The sequence below is a fragment of the Acomys minous genome (genome assembly GCF_964271855.1).
Source record: "Acomys minous genome assembly, chromosome: 14".
NCBI lineage: Eukaryota > Metazoa > Chordata > Mammalia > Rodentia > Muridae > Acomys > Acomys minous.
Window position 1 is genome coordinate 41595099 of NC_140496.1, and position 17963 is coordinate 41613061.

At 42.0% G+C, this 17963-nt stretch overlaps 1 protein-coding gene across 4 annotated transcripts in view; it reads right to left on the reverse strand.

Moving 5' to 3' along the window:
- The window catches only part of PHKB (phosphorylase kinase regulatory subunit beta), a 192936-nt gene that overhangs the window by 133225 nt on the left and 41748 nt on the right, over nt 1–17963 (reverse strand). For all 4 annotated transcript variants that reach the window (XM_084755999.1, XM_084756000.1, XM_084756001.1 and 1 more), the window contains 4 exons: nt 16943–17081; nt 15428–15527; nt 7004–7111; nt 3030–3110 (listed from right to left, as the gene is read on the reverse strand). In XM_084755999.1, the coding sequence (XP_084612125.1) occupies nt 3030–3110; nt 7004–7111; nt 15428–15527; nt 16943–17081 (428 nt within the window). The remainder of the gene's footprint in view (nt 1–3029; nt 3111–7003; nt 7112–15427; nt 15528–16942; nt 17082–17963) is intronic.

Sequence of the window (17963 nt, forward strand, 5' to 3'; positions counted from 1 at the left end):
ACATTATGATAGGCAGATTTGGGCCCAGGGGTCCCACTCAAACTATGGCACCAGCCAAGGACAATACAGGCCGTAAACCTCAAACCCCTACCCAGATCTAGCCAATGGACAGGACATTCTCCACAGTTGAGTGGAGAATGAGATCTGACTTTCACACGTACTCTGGTGCCTCATATCTGACCACGTCCCCTGGATGGGGAGGCCTGGTGGCACTCAGAGGAAGGACAGCAGGCTACCAAGAAGAGACTTGATACCCTATGAGCATATACAGGGGGAGCAGGAACCCCTCAGTCACAGTCATAGGGGAGAAGAGTAAGGGGAAAATGGGAGGGAGGGAGGAAAGGGAGGATACAAGGGATGGGATAACCATTGAGATGTAATATGAATAAATTAATAAAATTTTTTAAAAATGTGTATCTTATTAGAATATAAGTCACATGAAAGTGGAGCATGGTAATATTGGGAGTGGAAAGAGTTAAACAGGCAATGGGATCAGAAGCATAGGGAAAATAAAGGTGTGGGAGGAGGACAGCTAACCAACCAAAGGGGACATGGGAAAGTATGGAAACTCACTATTTTCTAAACCATTCTAAAAATATGAAAATACTTCCCAGGGAAGACGCCTTGCTTACTAGCTAATCTGCTCCTGGAAGCAATGAGACACTAAACAAAGTCTCCAGAGCCTCTGTAGGTCAGGGAGGCCCCAGAGGTCCCAATGCCATGCAGGCTCTTGCCTCTCTTGGTTGCCCACCAGAACTATGGCATATGATAAGGAGCCACGGTATGTGATAAGACCCTATTGCTAAAGACACCAAATACCTTAGTTTCAAGATGCAGAGAAATCAAGGTGGAATATAGCTGGAAGCCTCCTCCCTGATGGCTAGCTGTTAAAACTCTAGAAGGTACTGTGCAAGCTGCCAGGGTAGAAAAAACATCAGTGGCCTAACCCAGCAGTGAGCAATGCTAAAAACTACAGCACCAACCTGCTAGACATGACACATCCACATGGATAATAGTACCACAACTTTTATGGGGGTGGACAATTGTTATTTATTATTGCTATTGTGATTATTATTGTTGTTATTATTATTACTATTATATTTCAGATCTGCTCCCTAGAATGGAAACCACGCATAGTACTATAACCCTGATGAAAAATCCATTTCTCAGAAGGGCAAAGGGCCTATGAGACAAATCCATTCTGATCTTTTGATAACAGAGATAACATCAATCCTCTCTTTGCAGAGAATGGTGAAGTGCGTGGGAGCCACCAACAAGCCATTTATACCCCCTGTCTAAGGCTCAGCAAACACTGTGAAAGGGGGAATGGAAAGGATTTAAGAACAGAAAGAGAGGGAGCCAGGTAGAGAAATCCCACGCCCGAGACACAGCTAATTTACTGATGAACTACAGCAGCTTCAGGTTCAACAGTCAGCCGTGTTGGAGAGAGAGACTCAAGGTTCCTCCACGTGGAAGCCCTGGCTACTGAAAGACTGTGGGAGGAGGAGAGCCGTCGTCTTCAGCTGCGTACCAACTGTGCACCCACGAAGCCCACCTGATCACTCCAAACCCATGGCCACACAGGTGGCACTGGGCAACGCCAAACCACACCAACACAAAGCTGTGAGTGTGGGAAGGTGATGACTAGGGAAGAGCGGGAGCAGAGCAAGGAAGGAAACAAGAGGATGGGCTGAGAGCGCGTGGCCAAGTGTGTCAGCACGTGCACCTGTGTGTTTACTCTCACACTGATGCCTTTCAAAGTAAAGCTTCACAGCTCTGAAATACAGATGCTTTACAGTTTCCCCAATGAGAATAAGAACATATTCTGCGGGGGAGGGAAGGAAGCACTAAGGACCTACAAATAAAACTAGTAATGTATGATGAAAGGTTTATATAAAAAGCAATGGTGTGAGAAAATACCGAGGAAATGTGTAAAAGCTATTCCATTCTCATTGTTACTAAAACTCTCTGAAAGTTACACTCTTCTATTCAGATGATCTGAGGCAGAGCATCCACGGATGTTTCGTCACCCGCTTTAATCTATGTTTAAGTTGCATGTATCATTTGTAGAAAAAAAATGAATGGAATTGGAGATCAATACAGCACACCAAACAGACCAGACTCAGAAAGATGAGCATCACATGACTCCTTTCATGAGGTGCTGGCTAGTCTTATATCAGCCTGACACACAGACTAGGGTTGTCTGGAAGGAGGACACTTAACTGAAGACAGGCCTCCATAAGATCTGCTTGTAAGGCATTTTCTTAGTGATTGATAGAGGAGGGGCCAGCCCATGGTGGGTGGGGTCAACCCTAGGCTGATGGTCCTGGGTCATATAGGAGGGCAGGCTGAGCAAGCCATGATGAGCAAGCCAGCAGGCAGCACCCCTCCATGGCCTCTGCATCAGCTCCTGACTCCAGGCTCCTGAGCTATTAGAGTTCCTGTCCTAACTTCCTTCAATGGATGAACAGTCCAGTGGAAGTCAAATAAACCCTGCCCTCCTGCCTTGCTTTTTAGTCACGGTGTTTCATCACAGCAACAGCAACTAAGACATATGTGGGAGATAGGCAGGTGTGTGTGTGTGTGTGTGTGTGTGTGTGTGTGTGTGTGTGTGCGCGCGCGCGCACATGCATGCAGCATGCATATGTACACACGACACATAAAAGTAACAGATAGACTATGAAAACGGAGGAAGTCTAAAGAAAGAGGAATAAGAGACAGAGAGAGGAAGGATAAGAAGGCATTAAGAATTGAGGCAATATGAAAGAAGTAAAACAATATGTGTCCAAATATATATATGTATGTATATAATGTTATAATGAAACCCATTATTTCATACATTAAAAAATTAACACAAAGGTAATTTTAATAAAAAATAATTTCATATTGATCCAAAATCGAATATCTACCTATATAAATTAAAAACATGCTCTTTTTTTTTTAAATCAAACTAAAAGTACATTTTTAGAAAGAAAAATCAGATATCCCCTAAATGTAGTTCAATAGCAGAACATTTAGGGAAACCATACCTCATCCGTGTTATAGATTATCTGCAGACCTGAAGAAATCATTTCCACCAGGTAAAGAAGAAAGAGTGACACTGTATTTATCTGAAAACAAACAGCAACATTTAAAAGTTAAAGGAAAGAATGCAAATATTAACTATGAAATTAAGTATATATGCTGTCATTTTCTCCAATAGTGCCAGACAAAAACAATTTCTTCTCTATCACTAAATAAAAGAGATATGAATCTAAACCAGAACAAGAAAACCAGCATTTTATATGAAGTGCTAAAATTCCAAATTCACTGTGCTGGTTAATGTCTCCTTGTGTCTGCTTCCCCCTCGGGGTAGCACGGAGCTGGCCTGGAGGGAGGGAAGCCTAGCCAGGCAAGCAAGGGTGAGTGCAGGACAGAGTCTCAGTCAGTGCTGAGTGCTGAGCACAGTCAAGCAACACACCCAGAAACAGCTTCAGAGAAATGGTTTGGTTTATTGCTTATGCCCCTGGGGAGGTGGCCAGGAGCTGGGGTGCAATGTTTGTATGGGTGTGTACCACTGACCAGAGCAGGGGTGCTAGTAGATGCTTCATCTGCATGTTCAGGGGCAGTAGGGGCAGGGGCAGGAGCAGGGGGGCACCTTTTAAGGTCAAACAAGGAGTGAAGGGTAATAAATTCTTAGTAGGAATGATGGTGAGGGACCCAGCTTAGTATGCCAGGTTGGAGGGAGAGGTGGCCAACTCCTACTGTTCTCATGTTTGAGGTATCCTGGGTCAACACTCCCTTCCTTCTTTTTTTTTTTAATTTCTTTTTTTAAATTTTATTTTATTAATTTATTCTTATTACATCTCAATGGTTATCCCATCCCTTGTATCCTCCCATTCCTCCCTCCCTCCCATTTTCCCCTTACTCCCCTCCCCTATGACTGTGACTGAGGGGGACTTCCTCCCCCTTTATATGCTCATAGGGTATCAAGTCTCTTCTTGGTAGCCTGCTATCCTTCCTCTGAGTGCCACCAGGTCTCCCCATCCAGGGGACCATGCCCCCTGGAATATTTGACCCTTCCTTCTTAACCCTGGGCCATCAGAGTCACACAGGTTAACACATGACTGGGTCTGAGAAGGCTATAAGGAGAATTCTTAGCATGGTTTCTATAACATTTGTTCCCTTCAATTTTCCAAGTCAGAGTCTAAAGTACTTCTTTTCGGAATAATTTTGCCCCAGAGGAACTAATATAGTGCCATCCATTTGAAATATATGTAAATGAGAAAGCTATTTGAAAAGCAAGACATCACACCTCCACCACCACAGGATAAACAATGAGGAGAGCATCTCAAAAACAGCCTCATTCAGACAAAACAGAATTTATGGAGACAAAGGAATGTGTTACCTTTAATCACTGAGATGCTGTATAATTTAAAACTAATTAGGAAAAAGTATTAAGAACAAATGAAACTATTAGTCTATTAAATACATGGTTTATATGACTTAAACAAAAACCAATGCTTCCTAATACAACCATAGAAATAGAATATAAATGTCTCATATAAAAAAAAAACAGGAAAATACAGTCTCCAATATGGACACATCTTCAATGATGATTAATTTTCAATGTCACCCTGACTAGACACAAGGACACCGGGATAGCTAGGGAAACACTGTCCCTCGATGTGCAACAGAAAGGCAGAGGAAGGGCAAATTCTTGTTTTCTCTCCCAGAGCTAGGAGACTCATCTTCTGGCTTTACTGTTAGATTCTGGGTTCTCAGGTTTTAGGGTTCCGGGGCTCCCAAATCACGCACCCCTTCCTGCTCTCAGTGAGAAGCGTCCTTCCAGAGTTTGAGGGCGCTTCCCTACGGCCGTTCCTTGCAGACAGGCTGCTGCGGGACTCAGCATCAATAGTCACACCACCAGCCAGGTGTGAGCTCACGCCTGCAATCCCACCACTTGGAAGGCTGTTTAGTCAACACAGTGAGCTGTACCCAGTGTGAACGATTCTGAGACCTTATTTCTCAAAAAGAAGGTTTTAAAAAGTTGCATGAGCCATTTCCCCAAACATGACGTGTAGACAAACAACCCTGAACACACCTGGTCTCAAGCACATACGCAGGTCCAGCCTTCCACTCCCTCCCTATCAGCAACTCAACCCCAAGACCATTTGGTAGGATATCCTTGGCAATGAAAGAAGGCAGCAACAAACGATCCCAAACACACGATCTTATATGATTGCATTGAAACTTGAAACTTGAAGAATAGGCATTCTAGAGGCATAAAGTGAAATACAGGTCGCTTAGGAAACTTTAGAAAAATGCAGAGTAGCTGATTTTGCTTAGAGTTTGAAGGTAAAGAAATGCCCTAAAATTGAATATGGTAATTGTTGTACAACTCAGAATATACTAAAAAACACAGAATGGTACACCACAAATAGATAAACTATATGGCATACGAATTATCTGTCAATAAAACTTCGATTAAATGAATAAAATTTAAGCAAAAATTATGCCAGGAGACTGCGAACCTTCTGTTGGATGTAAGCTCTTTGAGACTTTCAGGCTTTTTTATGAATTTAGTAATCCTAAGGATTTCAACTTTATTACAGTCTAGCTCCTTGCCTATGAGCACTCACTATGTGAGTGGAGGTCAGAGGCCAGATTTCTGGAGTCATTTCCTCCCCAGGTCTTCGGGTTGGGTGGCACTTTACCACCAAGCCATTTCATTAACCAAAGTTTATTTGTTTAAAGGAAAGTTAAGGGTATACACTTTTTATTTTGATTTAAATCATCTATATAAAGCGTAAGTTTTTGTTATGTAGAAACAGGGCTAAGTACTCTCTGCGTTTGGAGACAACATACTAGAGTGTGGGGTCTTTTTGACTTTTATAAACAAGCTTTCATTTCTGAAGGTAAGTTTCTACCTTCTAAGAAGAAATAATACAATGCACTGAGCCGATTCATTAATTCAGTAAAATATTTACAACAGGCTGGAGAACAATAAAAAGGAGAAACAATAAAAAGGAGAAACTCCAGCTGGAGAGAGAGTTCAGCAAAGTGCTGGCCATGTGCGAGGATGTGATGCCCTCCAGAAGCCGTGCTGCGTGTCGGGGAAGTCTCTTGTTATCCCACTGTTGGGTGGGCAAAAAACAGACAGATGCCTGGGGCTCACCAACTAGAGATCCTATCTCAAAATAAGTTGGACATGTCCAAGTAACTGCACTGGTGTTTGTCTCCTGGTCTCGATATGCACTCATGTACACACACACACACACACACACACGTAAGTGTATATGCACACCCAAGGGCACATGTACACATACAGGAAGGAATATATATAGTAAGGAATATATGATCAATAAGTACCTCATTCCAAACTAGCAAAACACACAGGTCAAACAAAAAGAAACCCTGTTACGAATAAATAGTACATATAACATTTATATCTTACAAGCAAGCCACAGGATATCCAGATGAAAATACACAAATGTGGGGGTGGTAGAGGGAAAAAAAAAACAGTGTATGGTACATTCTTAGCATTGATATAGAATGTAACAAAACACAAAATTGGTATGTCTCAAAAAATGTTGGTGATGCTTGCACAAAAGTGTTTAGCCTTACTGTTGGATGATATATTAAAACATGATCTGTAGTCTAACAACAACAACAAAAAACTTGTGAATAACTGTTATACTCCTGTTCACCGCCTTTTATTTCCATGCGTAGAAATTCTTTTAAATACGCAAACAACTTTAATTACTGAGGGAAGAGTGGGTGTCGCCTTCTAAAAGAGAAAATAACCTATCTGACGAGGCCATGCACTTGGTCCACTCACTACCCCATGACGGTCATTTCCTCAGCCTTGCCGGTTGCCAGTGCGCTTTCCCATCTCAGGGTTCCTCACACTCCTATTTTAAAGTAAGTTATGAAATTTGCTTTTAAAAGGTATAAGCAGCCGCGACTATGCCACGACATGGAATGTAAACAGCAGAGAAGTCAGTCTTTAATTTTTCTTTACCTGAAGATGGCCATATTCTTCATAGGGAAGCACCTCGTCCCCTGTGTGCACATTGAAGACGGAGTGAAGGCACGTGGTGGGCCGCGGATCTTGCTTAAACTGCTGGACCTAGAATCAAGTAGATACGGATGGCGGTTACTCACATACTCATCTAAAGTGAAGACTGTTACGGAAAGCTAAAGCATACAGGCTGGGAATGGACAGAGTAGAGATACCACCCTTTGTAAGGAAACATGATTGATAAAGCTCATGACAACTAACTTCTTGGACGGAACACAAAAGTCAAAGGATAGTTTCCGCACTGAATTCAAACACAGCAGGGGGCGTGTAAGCATGACAGCAACCATTTGCTGCAATGATTTGCACATTACTTGATTGGTTATTTTTTTTTAACATTTCATTTCTTTATCGTATGTGTGTGTGTGTGTGTGTGCATATGCATGTGTGTATGTGTGAGTGTGTATACTTGTTTATTTGTAGGTGTGTATACTTGTGCCATCTAGAAAAACCCTAGATGATGGTATTTGGATAACTTCCATGTTAGGGAACACACCACATGCCAGGAAGTAATACAGCCTCACAGTCCCCAGGGAGAGAAGCTCAGTACCCAGAACCCTTTGGCATCTTGCCAATATGTTCTCCTTTATCTACTCATTTGTATCCCTTATGATCTCTGATATAATAAATGATAGTAAGTGAAGTGTTTCTCTGTATCCCCTGAGCTATTAAAATGAACTGCTGGCCTAAAGAAAACTCATGGGACTCAAATTCTTAGTGAAGTCAGACATGTGGGTAACCCGGGCCACTACTTGCTAGTTATTTTAAATCAGGCGCTCTCCCAGCCTGCCTTCAGGAGCTCAGCAGCAGCAGCAGCTTAAGTCTTCACGCACCATGGCGAGGTGTGGTGCATTCCCCCATCCCTATGACCACACAGGCCCCTTAAAAGGTTCCTCTTGGCATCATAGCCCTCTCTCTCCTTCTCTCTGTTTCATGGTCTGTTTGTCTGTCTGTCTGTCTGTCTGTCTGTCTCTTTCTCATGTCCCTACTCCAAGATGGCTTTTGCTGCCCCCACAATCCGAATAACCTCTTACATTAGATCTATTGTATGGTGTGATCTCTTACTGGCACACCTTGCTTGACCCAGACCTGGTAAGGTACCTTATACCAGTGCTCTCTGAAATCAGAGGCAGTTTTAGAGTACTGAGCCTTCAGGCTCTGGAATCTACACTAAGTCCAGGTAGTTGCTCTCAGAACTGAGTCAAACAGAAGAATGCTGGATATCTCAAAATGAAGGTTCACTTGGTGTGAAGCATCTATGCATTTAGTATTTGAAGCAATGTGAACAAAGAAAGCTTCTCCTTAGTTCACTCTAGGAGCTATGTTGTCCAAAATGGTAGCAAAGTTGTACAAGTGACTAATCAAATTACAACGACTTAAAATTGCATAAGCTTACACATTCAGTTAAGAAATAAAATTTCTGGCCATATTTCAATTGGTCCACAGCCACATGAGGCAACTGTATGTGCTCAATATGGACACAGACCATTTCTATCATGCCTGAGAGACTTGACCTCATGGCCCTGCACGAACATGACTAAAGTCAACAAAATCAAAGCCAGTACCTATCAGCAAGATATCAGAAGGATATGCTATAACATTCAATTTTTTGGTCATGACATGGTCACTGCTATTATGAATTCTCTGCAACTACAATTACCCTCATAAGAGCAAGACAACAAAGCAGTCAAAATTCCAACTGGGCTCAGGGTTTACAAAAAACAAACAAACAAACATGAAAACCCAACACATGGGATCCAACACTCTTTTCCGGCCTCCAAGAGCACTAGGCACACATGTAGTACACAAATACACACACACACACACACACACACACACACACACACACAACAAAACAAAACAAAAAACACCCATACTCATAAAATAACTAATTTTTCAAGTAGGAGACATGAAATGGGGGTGAACATATTGGGGAAAAGATGATTAGAACATTGTATGTACAAAATTGTCAAGGAACAAGAAATAGTCTATTAAAAACAACAACAAAATGAGAGAATTGGGAATGTCTGTTTTCCACTTATAAAGTAAATGAGGGCCTGAGAGAAGGGGGACATCCTGTTTCCACAGAATAGAAGCAATAGCCTGGGACTGCACAATCAAAAGTCACTCCTTTTGTACTGCCATGATTATTATTTCAAAGAAATGAAGATTATTCTAGACTCCTAATCAAAAATATGGCCGAACTAAAACAAAATCCACGCCCCTACTGTCCTAGCTCTCTGTGTTCCAAACCCTGAGGAAATACTTCTCGGTTTTTCCCTCAGTGATGCTAGTCTTATGTCAGTCACAGCTGAGCTCTCAGGCCCTGTGGCCGGCATCTATTGGCCTCATACAGCATCCCGTGCCTCTCTTTCCCAGACGCTCAATTCACATATAGCACAGGAACAGCCCTCCGACTTCTCCGTGAGACTTCACAGGCCAGACTTCCAGGTCTCACCTCTCTCAGGATCTTCCCTCCATCCCTCAAAGAACAGCCTATTGAGCCCTGGGTACTCAATGGCTTCCCCAGCCAAAAGCTCCACACACTTCCACAGTCCTCTCTCAAAACATGGCCAGGCCTGCCCATCAGTAACCCACCTCCTGGCACCTAATTTCTGACCCAGTTTGCTCTTCTGTTACTCTGGGTGGGTTAATTAGCTTACAGGTTGCAGTGCATCATGGAGGGAAGTCTGGACAGGAGTTCCAACAGGAAACAAGAAGCCAAAAAGAAAGCAGATGCCATAAACAGAGGCATAGCCGGTCACCAGCTAGCTTTGCACTGCATGCTCAGCTTGCCTTCTTACACAGCCAAAGACAGCGTTCCTAGGTGTGGCGCCACCCACAGTGGGCTGGGCCCTACCACATTAATCATTAGGCACAGGCCAAATGATGGATGCAATTCAATTCCTCCACAGAGGCTCCCTCCTTCCAAGTAACTGTCTGTGTCAAGCGGACAAGAACTAACCAATACACCCCTTTAATAGGGATCTAACAGGATGAGGCTTTGTCAGGTTAATGAAGTCACTGCTGCAGCTGACAAGATGATGCTTGTCATCTGTCTTCAAGACATGCGAGAACCCAGCAGGGGAGTTTATTTCTAACCACTGTGTCAGGGGAAAACCAACGGCTACATGATTAAAGATGTTCACACAGGGAGTTATATAATGGCTTTGAATTTCAAAGCTGCTAAAAGACAAGTAATTTAAGATTTCGGGAGGAAAAAAAGGTTCAAATTCTGTATGCTTTGAAAATTAATGGGGTATGCTGTATGTCAGCTTCAAACAAAATGTACTCTTGGAAACAGTCAAGAAACAAACTACATTAATTAGTATTTTGTAGGCTACCTAGCATTTGCCAAGATCAAGAAAACAATTAGAGCAAATTTTTCTAAACATCTATCAGAATTTTACTTTACTTGCATTGTGAGTAATTAGCGTGTTTGGGATGCTTAGTCTGCATCCATTCTTAATTTACAGCCCTAAAAGACGCATCTGGAGGAAAATGATCACCCCATCCTTGTAAGTGTTCTGGAAGAACAAATTTCACAAGCTGTCAGTGGTTTCTCATTGATCAGAAACTACTCAGCAGCCCTTTAAATGAAGAGAGCACAAGGCAGGAGCTTGACTTCCTTAACTCCATGTCCTCCACAGAGTGATGGAAGAGAGCTGTCCCAGCTGACATGACCAAAAGCACCTGGGGAGCAGAGGGTTTATTCATTTACACGTCCACATCACAGTCAAAGGGAAGTCCCAGCAGGAACCTGGATGCAGGAGCTGGTGCAGAGGCCTTGGCAAAGTGCTGCTTCTTCACTTGCCCCCTGTGGCTTGCTCAGCCTGTTTTCTCATAGAACCCTGGACCACCAGTCAAGGATGGTACCCACACACACAAAGGGTTCAGCTCACTAGCTACAAGGATGCCTATAGCCAATCTGGTGGGGGCACTTCTTCAGTCCTGTTTCCTTTTCCCAAATGACGCTACTTGTGGCAAGCTGACATAAGACTAACCAGGACAACAGAAAACAGAATGTAAGGAAGTAAGACATTAATAAACAATAGCCCAGACAAGATAATAAAACACAAAATGATACTGTTTTAGGTCCTCCAAGTCAAAGACAAGTCCTTGCACTCATTTCAACTTCCTAATAAACGTGAAGTGTCTTTAGCTAGTGTTCTTACAGAAACGCCAGGAAGCACATTGCACACACACCGAATCACTGAAAGAAGGAAAGCTTAGACTTTCTAGATTATAAATTTATTTCAGAAGAAGAACATAAGGCTTGAGGACAAACAATAAATTCACACTACAAATGTGCTTTGCTTTAGTGGTTAAAAAAAAAATTGAAAAGATAATAACTTTGCCCTTTAAAGGCCTAGGATGAGACTGCCACCACGCCAGGTGCTGAATCATGATACAAGGTGAGAACCAATTCCGGTCAGGTGTCTTCAACCCTCTACACACACATCAGGGTACATGCACATCACACACACACACACACACACACACACACACACACACACACATGCACACGCGCACACGGCACGGTGACGGGCAAGTGAGATAACTCAGCAGATAAAAGTGCTTTTGCTAAGCAACCTGAGTTCCATTCCTAGGACCATTTGCTGGAAAGTTCGGACTTCTTCAAGTTGTCCTCTGACCTCCACACATGTGTTCTGGCACACATGTGCAATAAAACAACACTTGTACTGCCACAGACTCTTAAAGAAAATGGCTTATCCAGCAGGAAGAGGAATAATATGAGGTATGGGGGTTTAGATTACTTTTCTCATACTGATACCACTGTGCTGATTTCAAACTGAAAAGAAACTCTAGGCTCTTCTATTCTCTAGATCGGGCTGGCCTGTGTGAGCTTCTGTAGTGGGAGGGCTCAGCACATTGCGAGCAGCACTATACTGTAGGCCAGGGGTCTGGAGAGCAGGAGAGGAGAGAGCTAGCTGTGTGGGAGCACAGGCCAGGGTGTGCTTATTTGCTTTGCTCTTGACTGTGGGCGTCGTTTGACTTGTTGCTTGACTTCCTGCCTTGATGTTCCCAAAATGAGAGACTATAATTTGAAACTGACAGCCAAATAAACACTTTTCTCCATCAAGTGGCTTTTTTCGGGATATTTTACCACAGAAACACACATAAAGCTGAAACAACTAACTTCATCGGATTGGCTGTGGCCACCTAGAATAGACCCTAAAGATGCAGCCTGTTGCTGGCCTCGGCAGCCCACACCTCTAATCCCAGTGCTTCAGGAGGCAGCGTGTGAGTTCGAGGCCAGCCTGGTCTACAGAGTGAGTCCAGGACACCCAGGGCTGTTACACAGAGAAACACTGCCTCAAAACAACAACAACAACAACAACAACAAAAACCAAACTAAAAAAGATTCAAAATCCAGCCTGTCACCTTTCCCTCTTGGGAACAGGGTTATTCGACGCCCCCAGGAAGATCTCTGTCACTCCATCCAAGTGACAGCTGTATGTGAGTGTGTCTCTTCTGTATATGGTCTGCGGCCTAAGCTGATGGTGCAGTACATAGAGTGTGGGAGGTTAGCTAAAGAGTAGTTCCGTCTCTGCAGCCATAGGGAAGCTGTCATCCAAGCTGAACTGGGATTTCCTTTGGAGTCACTGATGCTGCACCCTTCATCCGTGGGATCAAGCGCAGTAAAGCCATGGGTTTGTAGAGTTGGACTAGGTAGAACTACACTTTGTTCTGTGGTTTCTGGGGGAGAAGATGTATGCTCACATTTCTCCAGCAGAAGTTCATGCAACATACGGTAAGGGACATTGATCTCAGTATGATGCTCAGTCTCTGAATCAGTCCCTCATACCCCATGGGGTTATAGTGAGATGTTCCACTTTCCTGCCCCAAAAGATACAGGTACCAAGAAAGGCTATGACAATAAAAATACTTGAAACTCTATACCACACGTCTGTGGTATAAACAGTGCTGTACAGGCCCGTTCTCTGAGCTATCATCTACGTAAGTTTAGCTATACTGGATTACAAAAGATCACCAGAGCTGGCCCTGTGGACTGGTGACAGTCCCTCACTGAAGTAGGTACAGGAGAGTCATGGGATCTTTGCCTACGCATCTAATGCCTGCCCCATACCAGCCAGGGGTCTGAATTCTACCCTGACTGCAAATGGAGCTAGAACGCACAGGCTTTCAAGGACTAGGGAATGGTTCTACCTATGTGGCCATGGGAGAGTTATCATCCATGTTGGTGCAGGCTTTAAGGCCACAGAGAGCCTTATCTGTAAGCCCTCACCCACTGCTCTGTAAGTTCACCTAATGAACCCAATGGTTTCCCAGAGTAAACACCAATGGAGTGGTTCAGTCTGTCATTACGACTCCAGAAAAAGTAGTGGATACTGTGTATGTCTCCTGCATAGAAGAAATTTTAGCAAGATATGAACCCAAAATTATTCAACTCATCATTTATTTTAATTGTTGACACTAATAATAGAATTATTATTAATGAATTAATAAGAATGAACAGAAATTAGGTCAATTCTTTATAATTTGAGGGATGTTAATTTTTTATAACTGAGCAGTTTAAGTTATACCCATGCTCTACGTTAAAAACCATAATCATGGTAACTATTTGGTAAAAGTGATTAATATGCAAAAAGGGCCATTACCTACTGGCTAATCACGCCAAAAAGAGAACTTTATATTATCATATCACTGCCTTGCATTTGATAATTCTAATGTATGCCTGTCAGCTTGTATATAAGCACATGGAACTCATGACTCTTACAATACTTCCTAAAGAGAAGGGTTGACCTTATAAAGACACTTGGCGTTCATGAAAGTGGACTTAGGGAGTGAAAAGTGCTATCACACTTTGAAAAATATTAACCATAATTATATCACACATATATATGTATATGTGTATGTATGCCACAGTAGTTTAATTCCAGCAATCCAAACTATAACATACAACTTTTCTTTTAGCATCTAAACAGTCTTTCCAACAATTTTCTGCAAAATCAGATCTCAGTAGACAAGTGATGCCTTTGTTGGATGCCTCCCTTTCAGCTCGTATTAAGTACACGTTTTCTGCCAACTAATGATGCTGCCACACTCTGTTGGCAAAATATAATATTCCTTAAAGTTATAACCTCAAAGCTAGATCTTAGAAACATTTGAAAACTATTTTCAAGTAGAAGTTGAAACAATATATCCCCGTTGCTGTGACATACAAACCACTAAGCTATTCCTGCTGTGCTGCTTTGCTCACGTGGAGAAGCTGGTCACATCTGAAGGGCATAGTCTAAAGGGATGGGAAGCCTTAAGCCTGGCGGACCAGTGGAGATTGTCCTGAAAAGAGTTACTATGGTAAGCCTGCAGCTGCAGCCTAAGGACAGAACATTTACAAGTGGAACCCTTAGCCCCATGTGCTGCTACCTTGCATTTTGGGAGGGTTTCCACTATTCTCTCGTAAGAGTGGCTTGTATGTTGAAAAATGGCATGATTTAGACTACACCCAGTTTTCTCTTGGGAGTCTGGAGTTTGGGTGTTAAGGAGAGGGTATCTACACCAATAAAAATGTTGAGGAAAAAAATGAGCTCCAATGAGCTACCTTGGCATACAACATCTTACATGTGCGGCTCTGAGAGGCGGGAGCTCGTTTCCCACACACCACCAGGTACCGCTCTGCTCCACCACACTGTTTCCTTTGGCTGTAATGAGTCACAAACGATGACCTCCTGAGTCCTGTGAGAATCACTACACTTGATGTCCTCTTAGGGAGCCGTGGCACACTGAAGTACACATGTGAACATGGTGTGAGGACTTAGGGACTCAACACGGTGGGTGCGTGAAGGGAACAGGAACAGTGGATTACATTTGTCCAGAACCTCACAGTTTACAAACCACGCTGGGTGTATTGTTTCTTTCACGTCCATACAACATTATAAGGCTCTGCTTTTTAAAGCTGTAGTTCCTGGCCTCCTTGCATGCACCTGAATGAAACGTTATGCTTTTAAAACTCCCTTTTGCCAGAGCAATTCACACATCCAAATTTAATGCTGACAAGGATGTTCTTTAAACAGTAAGTTTTAGAAATATGAATATTTGTTAAATTCCTGAGAATCTGGATCTTTATCAAAGAACCAACAGACTGAGAACATAAAAATTCAAGTCTAAACAACAGGTTCTAGTCCTCTCTCACTGCAGGTGTTATGCCAGTTTCCCCACGTCAAAGGCGCGGGCTGGGAGAAGGAGGCCGATTTAAACTACAGGGCTGCCCTGGGATGTGGCTGTACCTTTCTCAAAGTACATTCTTCAGAAGATGCTATTGCAGTGCTGGTTAAATTAATCCTTTAGAACGATATGCGAATTCCAGTCTACGTGCTTTACCTTATCAGCCTGACGCATATAGCAGTAGAGAATTCCTCTCATGCACTTTATGGCAGAATGCTCCAGCTCGTGGGTCCTTCCCTTGTCATCATCAATGCGCCTGGGTGAGAGAGATAACTCAGGAAACAAATTGGAATTGCATTTGAAAAGGGAGTAGAGCTTTTGATAATTAAGTATTTAACTAACTGGCTAATCCTGTGTTCTGGTGACATCTACTAATTCTGTCAAGTGAAATTTCATCTTCTCAGCAGATGTGGAAATACTGCAATTAAAAAAAAACCCATGGTAAAACTTGTGCAGCTTTTTCCTTGCTTTATGGAAGTCAATTTTTTAAATGAATTTTTCTAGACCTAGCTAAAATGTAAACCTTATTTCTAGTTTAGAAAAAAAAATCACCCACAAGTATTTTAAATTCACTGTTACAAAATGCAAATAGCCTGTCTCTTTATGATCTGTAATTCCCAAAGGGATTCAAAGAAGCAAAACTTAAGGTAGGCACATGCTTTCCTTGCTGTGCCCCAGGGGATGCGTTGGTCCTAAAAGATGCCCTCAGCTAAGCGCACATCCAATGACACACACGGCATATACTGGAATAAAGTTTCATATTCTCAGGCTGTAGCTTGAAAATCACTTGGTCATATTTTACTTCTCTTGCTTTTAAAAAAATAACAGCTGAAATCTAACCATTAAACTAGATGAAGATGTTCTTTCTGAGCAAAAAGAAAAGGCTTTTCGCTAAAACAAAAAACAAAAAACAAACAAGAATGCATGCTCATTGTTTCATTTAACTAAACATCTGCAGATCACTACCACGTGATAAAACCTAGCCCATGCCTACTTGAATAAAAGATACAAAATATCATTTCTGTAGATCTCATACACATAGGGTGCTGAATGTCAGAAAAAGTAATCACTCACCATTGTCACATCACTGAACCTACTTAATATAGGCATGAAAATAAACACATCATGCATGTGTTCTGCACTCTATCCATTTCCCTGATGTCTGTATGGATCACGTGACCATCTAAGTAAGACTCAATTCTCTCCTGAGGTCTTTGGGGAAAATTAGCAGCGTCTGACGTAGCCCCTCTGTTGCATATACTTTTAAAAGCAATTTTCTGCCCCTCTGTTGTTTTAAAACTTACAAATGTGCAAAAAAGTTAAAGTAATATTGCAATGAATAAACCATTTATCATTTACCTAGATTTACTGGTTATTAGCATTATCTTGTCTTATATTCCATAGCTAAGTATAATTTTGTTTCACTATTTGAAAGCTACAAACATCAAGAGTATTTACCCTACACACAGTAGAAGTATCTCTAGAGAAGGGAAAAAAAAGGGGCCATTCTCTTATATAACCTTAAGCACCATTAACAACATTCAAGATGCTTGAGATAACATTTGGAGTTATCAAATGATCTCCAAAATATACGTCATAGTGTTCTTTTAATGCATCAATTCTCTCAGACTAGCCCACTTGGGGTTACTGTGAGAGTGAACGCCCGCTCACCTGTATGCGAGAGCCAACGCCCAGGCACCTGCAGCGCAGTACAGACTCTCATGGACTTTGGACTTCTGGTCACCCCCACATGTTTTAGTGGGAAACAGACCTGTCGTCGGACTCTGATACATCAACACTGTTGACTTGACTACCAAACCAAAAAACAAAAAAAAAAAGACAGACAAAGCATGAATGCACAATCCGTCCTTTCTCTTGGTTTCTTCATCCTATTTTTGACAGTTTTATTGTTTCTAAACTTAGCGTTAGCATAAAACCTTGGAAGCCATCAAACCTCTCCATGTCACTCACGCCAAGTAGAAATCCATACGGCACGAAGCTGTCTTTATGGCTTTGAAGAAAGTATTCAACTAGGCAGAGCATTAAAGGTTTGGACTTATGATGGTTAATGTCAATATATGATACAAATCTTATTAGAAACAACAGGGGAGAAGAAAGGCTCAACCTGAAAACATTACTATAGTATTTTTGTTAAACTCAACTAAACAAGAAAACTTAAAGCAAACGTACAACATACGATTTCCTAAGTCCTAAGGCCACTTCCCCTGGGCTATGAAGACTAAAGGATCCACAAGTTAGCGGGGAAGAAGAAACACCACAAACAGGCCAGCACCCTGTGTATCATTGACGACTGGTATTTACCAAAGGGTATCACTTACTTACTGAACTGTACAGGTTAGGAATATGTTTAAATGTCAAAAGTAAAATCCTATTTTTAAATAGTAAGGACAGCAACAGGTAAATAAGTGTGGACAAAGCAAAGGCCTGAAATCAGTGCTTTCCTCTCTTTGACAGAGTCCCAAACTGGGAAAACAGACACACAACACTACATTTTTATATTTCCTAAAGTAAGCTTTATTCTGTCTCACTATAAACAAACACTGCCTTTCCCAAAATACAAAATATCAATGTAATAAAGATTAATACATAACAATTTCTTTTTTTCATTTAAACAATGTAATAGCATATATTCATTATATATAATGGTTCATTATGACATTTTGATGAATAT